Consider the following 7,973-nt stretch of genomic DNA (forward strand, 5'->3'; position numbering starts at 1 on the left):
TTTTATTTCAGCAACACTTCTTGGCTACTTTTCATGTTTGTTTGTTTTTGGTAACATTTATTTTAAGGTGTCCTTGTTACACAAGTTACATGTACTTACTATTATAATAACAATCAATTATGCATAATTACATGCAAGTAACCATAAGGCAAAACCTAATCCTAACGCTAACCACATAGTAAATGCATGTAGTTTATTAATATTACTCAGTACTTAAATGTATAATTACACTATAACAAGGACATAAAGTGAAACATTTTTATTAAAAAAATCTATTTTTGTGAGGAATTTCATACAGTTACACTTTATATTTTATTTGAAAATTATGATTTTAAGCACAAATGCATTTGTAAAATTTTAAAAGAAACAAAATCATTCAAGTTTGTCTAAATGTTTGACATGATTTACATTCAATATTTAAAATTGTGGGTCCCACTTTATATTAGGTCGCCTTAACTACTATGTACTTACATTTAAATTAATCATTTGGTACAATGCACTTCATTGTACTTATATTTTAAAAAATACATATGTAGTTACATCTGAAATTAATTTCTGTAATTACATTTATAATTACACTGTTGACCCATCCCTTACACCTTAACCCACCCTTAAACCTACCCTTACCATCAAACCTGTCCCTAACCTTCCCCGTATCCCACCTCAATAGCAGCAAAAGTGTAATGCAGTATGAACACAATAAGCACATTGTACTTACTTTTTGATGTGAGTACATAGTAGTTAAGGCCACCTACTATAAAGTGGGACCAAATTTTGTAAAAATGTTCAACACAGCAACATTAATCAAATCACCACTATCCATATACTTCATAACCAAACAGAGCACAACAGAGAAATGCAATAATAATTCTGACTAAAAATATTTGTAATATATTTTAATAGCCATATATATTTAAAATTGGTCACTACTTTTTAAAAGTTAGGGATTGGTAAGATTTTTTTTTTTTTTTTTTTAAGAAGTCTCTTGCCTCACCTCATATGCATTTATTTAACCAATTAACCAATCTATTTTAATATGTATTAAAATGCTGTTTATTCCTATGATGCAAAGATGAATTTTCAGCATCATTACTCCAGTCTTCAGTGTCACATGATTCTTCAGAAATCATTCTAATATACTGATTTGATGCTCAATAAACATTTCTTATTATAATTTTTTGCTATGTTAAAAAAAAAAAAAAAAAAATAAGCAGGAACACATTTTTATGTTCAGAGGTGAAAATGTGTTAAAGGAAAAAATGCTACTTCTCACTGTAGTCACTTAATTAGTGTTTTTTTTTTGTAATTGTTTTGCCACGTTTAAGCTATAGACCAACTGTTATGTTTTTGGTGTGATAATGTGAAGAGCTCTCTGTGTTTGCAGTGAAAACCTGACCCAATGGGAACGAATCGTGCGAGGAGAGGACTCCTCTGCGTGGGCTTCCACTGAAGAGGCCGAACTGAGCGAGACTTCAGACAGTGGACCAGTAAAAGTGGAGAACTGAATCTGTGGCACCTGTCCCACAGCACCACCTACACCCTGCCAGAGACACTGGACTTCCTGTGGACAGTCCCACTTCCTGCAGAGACAGGAGGAAGCGCAGAGGGCAGGCGGGGAAGCATACATTCAGAAAAATAAACAAAACATAATGTTACCTCAGTGGGTGACGGAGGCGTACACTCTAATGACATCAGGGCTCCCTCGTTGATGGCTGGGACTCAAGTCCACTTCAGCAGAACGGCCGTCATCATTGGCAGTACTTTTCCTATTCGTTTAGGTGTTTTTTATTTTTTATTTTTTTCAGTTTCTTTCGTGGTCTTACATTTGAAGAGGCCTTAAATACCAACCCAAGTTACGATCTGGTTGGATGACTCATAACTAAAAGATGGTTCGTCTAGTTTAAAATGGTACTTTTTATCCTGCTGTGGTCAAAATACGCAAAGCTATTTTTTAAGACAGACGGAAAGAATGTTTTGTCGCAGTTGAGGTGCATGAGGCACGATAACCCATCGCTCTCGTGGTGGTCTGATGGGTGTTTTATATAATATTTTGAACAAAATATGTTTTGCAGTACTTGAATGAAGAAATACAGCCTATTCTGAGTGGAGTTGAAAACAAAAATCCCCTAAAGCGCGTCTTTCCAAAGCAAAGAGCTTTTGTGATGGCATAAGTTTCACTCTGAACCTTACTGGAGTCACACACAAGTCACGGTGTTCCTCTCTGAGATCTGCAGCAACCTGATATGAAGTTTAACCCGTCGAAGCTCATAGCGCTGTTGACATTTAAACTAAGGAATGAAATGTTTCTGTTTCCATTGTACCATAAAAACATACTGCAAAATCTAGAGTTTATTGAAACTAAACTTCAAAAAGGCCTCATTCAGTACAGGTTTTTAACGTCAGCCCACCTGTACTTAGACGTTAACTACAGCACACCTATTGGATGTTCAAAAACAGAAGTCTTTAGAAACACCAACAACAAAAACGGTTGTGAAATACTAAATTATGACTTTACCAATATTTTAAGTCAACCTTAGGGGGGGAAATATTATATTACCTCTTTACATCTTCACTATAAGAACTTGTGTGTGTGTGTGTGCACAAAGTAATTACTAAAGACTGAAAGACACAAATGATGATTAAACAGGCAGCAGTTATATTTTGTCATCATTTTGCATGAGCGAGTTAGGTTACCCAAAATCTGTTCAAAAGACAAAATGTACACAACCGAATTGATTGCTTGATCATGCAAACATTTAATATGGAGCTATTTCTGATTCTGAAACTATGTGTGACCTTGGACCACAAAACCTATTATAGCATATTACTAATCAAAAAATAAGTTTTAATATATTTATGGTAAGAAATTTACAAAATATCTTCATGGAACATGATCTTTACTTAATGTCCTAATGATTTTTGGCATAAAAGCAAAATCAGTAATTTTGACCCATACAATATATGTTTGGCTATTGCTAGAAATATACCCCAGCAACTTAAGACTGGTTTTGTGCTCCAGGGTCACATTTGAATTATTTTCCTCAAACAATCATTGTTTTAAAATTATTTAAGGTACTACAACCCCACCAAATCTGTAAATTGATGCAAAATAAGTAAATTAATAATAATAATAAATAAAAAGATAAATGACTGAACATGTATGGAAATAAAAAGACTAATACTACATGAATCAGGGACATATAGTGGGGCAAATAAGTATTTGATACACTGCCGATTTTTCAAGTTTTCTCGCTTACAAAGAATGGAGAGATCTGTAATTTTGATTGTAGGTACACCTCAACTGTGAGAGACAGAATATAATTTAAAAAAAATCCAGAAAATCACATTGTATGATTTTTGAATAATTAATTTCCATTGTATTGAATGAAATAAGTATTTGATACAATAGAAAAATAGACCTTAATATTTGGTACAGAAACCTTTGTTTACAATTACAGAGGTCAGACGTTTCCTGTAGTTCTTGACCAGGTTTGCACACACTGCAGGAGGGATTTTGGCCCACTCCTCCATACAGGTCTTCTCCAGATCTTTCAGGTTTTGGGGCTGTCGCTGGGCAACACGGAGTTTCAGCTCCCTCCATAGATTTTCTATTGGGTTCAGGTCTGGAGACTGGCTAGGCCACTCCAGGACCTTGAAATGCTTCTTACAGAGCCACTCCTTAGTTGCCCTTGCTGTGTGTTTGGGATCATTGTCATGCTGGAAGACCCATCTTCAATACTCTTTGGGCAACAACCTCCTTCCCTCAGTAAGAGTGGAGTTTATACCAAAAAGTTCTATTTTGGTCTCATCTGACCACATGACCTTCTCCCATGCTTCCTCTGGATCATCCAGATGTTCTTTGGCAAACTTCAGACGGGCCTGGACATGTGCTGGCTTGAGCAGGGGGACCTTGCAGGATTTTAATCCATGGCGGTGTAGTGTGTTACTAATGGTAACCGTTGAGACTGTGGTCCCGGCTCTCTTCAGGTCATTGACCAGGTCCTGCCGTGCAGTTCTAGGCTGATCCCTCACCTTTCTCAATTGCGCCAACAGTTGTTGCCTTCTCACCAATCTGTTTGCCTATTGTCCTATAGCCCATCCCAGCCTTGAGCAGGTCTACAATTTTGTCCCTAGTGTCTTTAGACAGCTCTTTGGTCTTGCCCATAGTGGAGAGGTTGGAGTCTGATTGATTGAGTGTGTGAACAGGTGTCTTTTATGCAGGTAACGAGTTCAAACAGGTGCAATTAATACAAGTAATGAGTGAAGGATAGGAGGGCTTCTTAAAGACAAACTAACAGGTCTGTGAGAGCCAGAATTCTTGCAGGTTGGTACGTGATCAAATACTTATTTCATGCAATAAAATGGAAGTTAATTATTTAAAAATCATACAATGTGATTTTCTTATTTAAATAAATAAAAAAAAGGCTGCACACATAATTACTTAAGTTACTTAAAGGGATAGTTCACCATAAAAAAAAAAGTCTGGTGTTGTTCTAATGTTGTATGACCTTTCTTTTTTAGACCACAAAATGTAACTCTCACTCCCAAATCAACATGATTCACAGTCTTCAAAGATGATTGTTTTTGTGTAATTCAAACATTTCTTTACACAAAATCAGCAGAGGAATATTGCTTTGCAATGTCACACTTCTTCATCGCGTTATGCTCCAGTTTCTATGGGACGTTCTGTAAAGTTTGTGTGAGCAAAGAACAGTAACCAATGGGACGGTGCTTAGTGAAGGGCGATTGAAAACGCATCTGACACAGACAACTGCATGTTCTGGAGAGTAAGGTTTATGTCTTCTACATAATAAGTAAGGTGAATTTCAACTTGCGACCCAACATAAATGTTTGCCATCAATATAATGCCTTCGTTTCAAATGGCTGAAATCAGTTTTTGTTTTTTTCTATTTAGTTTTTTTCTTCTTTGTATCTGTAAGAGGCACCTGCAGTCCCTGCAGACAGCGATGGAGCTCTGACTGACTGATGGCCTTCTGTAAATACTGCAGGACTGATGAGTGAATGTAATCAATACTGTCACAAACTGCTTCAAGATGCCTGTTAGTTTTTAAGTGTACCAGTACACCATCGGATATGAGAATGTTAAACATGGCTTCCAATGGTTGTGTCGGCATGCAACGTGCGCACTGTGTGTAGAGAGACCGTGTTAGGAGATGTAAGCTACATTCTAATGGTGCTATCTTAGGCAGTCATGCACTTTCAGATCCTGTGTGCATGCGAGTGTGTGTGTGTGTGTGCGCTCTGGAGTAATGCTACCAACCCCCATCTACTACGGAGTCAGAGTTGAGAGGATCTATTCAGCACCGCTCACCTCAGTCACCAAGATCATCCACAACCAGTTGTCTTTGCCCTCATATGCACTATGTTTAGAGACTATTACTATTATTGTTATTAATATTATTGCTCCTATTATATTATTATTGCCACAGTTATTGATTATTACCATTGTTATTTTGTTCATTAGAGTTAAATTTTAAATTAACTTATATTTTTTATACAAAGTTTAGCATTTTTGTTTTGTACAGAACAAATAGTACATTATGGAATAAAGCGAATGGTCATTTAGAGAAACTGCATACTGTTGCCCGAGATAAATGTCTCGACTCTAAATGTACGAACAGTAATTACTTTTATTAAATATTTCTGACAAATACAAATTGTGTAATATTTATTCTGTGAAATTTTTATTTGTTTACATTTGCCACGGATATTCATATCTAACATGAAATGGAAACAGCACATTGTATTAACTAATAAAATAAACAAAAATATATAAAGTAATACACAAACATTAGTTGTTTAGAAGTTGTTCTGTGACTTTTAAGCAGCGGGTGGCATTGTGTTTTCACACAGGTCTCCTAGAAGAGTAACCACAAATAAAGCTTTTACCTGAACATGATCCACAAGTGTCCAAATAGCTCATCTGAATTTTGAACATATGTCTAGAATGAATACAGGTAAAGTGAGACATTTCAGCTTAAGCGTCTTCATTAAAATCAACATTAAGTTTACTATTCGGAACGACACAAAGGGGTCTCATATCAAGGTGACACAAAAGGGTTTCTTTAATGCCATTGCACACTGAGTCCGAATTTTTCGTCCGAAATTTTCGCACGTTGAAAAATAAATACGACCTCACGTTTTGTCAATCACGTTTGCACACTGCCTCCGAAATTTTCGTCCGTCAAAAAAAAATTCGGATCGGGTTCGATTTTTTGCGTTATTCACATCCGTATAAAGCATTTTGAGATGCTTTGAGAAGGTGTTTTGACAATTCAGAGCCACCGTACAAGCGAAAGCCAAAATCCAAAATAGTGTCAGACAAATTAATACACTTTGTCTTGCAGCACAGCACACTTTATGACAAACAAATTGCGGAATACAGAATATAAAGAACTGCTGTAGCCTATTTTTTATGCCTGGCGCGCACCTTTCCGATGCCGCAGTTCGGTGTGCGTGTGTGTGTGTGTGTCTGTGTGTGTGTGTGTGTCTCTATACCTCAGACAGTCTCTGTTCAGGATAAATTGGTTCACGGAAATTGGTGGTCTTTTTATTATGTGGATTCAGTATCACTAGCAAAGTATCAAACTGAGGCATTGACATCCTGAAATAAACTTTGAATCTCTCGAGATAATCCCGCAGCTTTTTGATAAGGAGGTGGAACCTTCCTCTCTGCGCAATTTAAGGATTGGATGGACCCAATATTTCCTTTTTCTTTTTCTTTTTTTAAAAAGAGAGAGGACAACAAAATCATCCTCACTGCTTGAAGACATTTTGTATAGTTTTGCGATTTTTTTCGCAACGGATTAATTAAAACGCATCGGACTCAGTGTGCAAGGTCTCTGTGCGTGACGAATTTTTAAGATTGCGAATGCGAAAAAACGCATGCGAAAAGAGACCTTAAGGGTGGGAAACATGCAAATAAATGAATTAATAAAAGATCATTTTAAGGTTACGGTTATGAACAGTCAGTCTGGTATGGGACACAAGTGTGAATCAGGTTTCAGGTTAGAAATGCTTGCATAAAGACACTGTTTGGGATCCAGCTGTGAGATAAACTACTGATCATTGAAGTTGAGAATCTCCTACAAAAATAAGTTGAGAGAACTCAAAAATCTGCCTTAAAATTTTAAATTGGCTCAATTTCTTTTTTTTTTTTTTACAGTGTACACACACATTATCATAAAATGATGTTGCATTACGCCAAACATTTTGCCTCGAGGCAATTCACTGAATTTGTACTTAGGAAAAAAAATACAAATAAATAAATGTGCCCGGTGACTATACTTTTTGGCAATAATGTAAGTATTTATATGTGTTCCTTACTTTTGAAAAACATTTTTCTAAAACATGCTGTATCTTTTATAAAAACAGAATATAGGCTATAGTTATGTCCCTCAGACTCAAGCCCCGTCACACTAATCGTTCTCCACCCGTAATAATTTAGAATCCAACCATATGTGACAATCCAGGTCTCTTTAATAGTAGTGCATAAGTGTCATATACTGTCAAGCTTAACAACTAAACCATAAGTATATGCAGTGTACTTATTTTATTCCTGCTATATATGTGAGAACACTCCCACACTACACCAGTAGCAGTGGCCATTAAAAAAACCACAACAACAACAACTCCATCACACTTAACTTTGTCACATATGTATATTTATCATTGTTTTAGGGTTGTAAACTTGTGACAGGGTTGATTCACTTCATTTATCAATAATGTTAAATATAGATGTCATGTTTCAGTTAATATATGCTTACCAAAATCATAACTCATATTTATATTATAAATAGAATATTTGTCCACTTAAATTTTGACAAGCATCAGAAATGGCACCAAGATAATGTTGGGTGTGCTGATATGTTGACCCAGAAAGAAGGGTACAATATGAGAGAGAATCACCAAATCCCAGGAATTACTCATATATTTTTGGATATTTTGAAATA

General features: G+C 35.9%; 1 protein-coding gene across 3 annotated transcripts in view; it reads left to right on the forward strand.

The window, feature by feature from the left end:
* Nucleotides 1-3,308, forward strand: part of LOC306882506 (cAMP and cAMP-inhibited cGMP 3',5'-cyclic phosphodiesterase 10A-like) — an 87,540-nt gene extending 84,232 nt beyond the window's left edge. For all 3 annotated transcript variants that reach the window (XM_079437169.1, XM_079437168.1, XM_079437170.1), the window contains exon 22: nucleotides 1,385-3,308. In XM_079437169.1, the coding sequence (XP_079293295.1) occupies nucleotides 1,385-1,505 (121 nt within the window). In that variant the 3' untranslated portion in view covers nucleotides 1,506-3,308. The remainder of the gene's footprint in view (nucleotides 1-1,384) is intronic.
* Nucleotides 3,309-7,973: the final 4,665 nt, after the last annotated feature.

This window comes from Barbus barbus (assembly GCF_936440315.1).
Source record: "Barbus barbus genome assembly, chromosome: 16".
NCBI classification, from domain to species: Eukaryota; Metazoa; Chordata; class Actinopteri; order Cypriniformes; family Cyprinidae; genus Barbus; species Barbus barbus.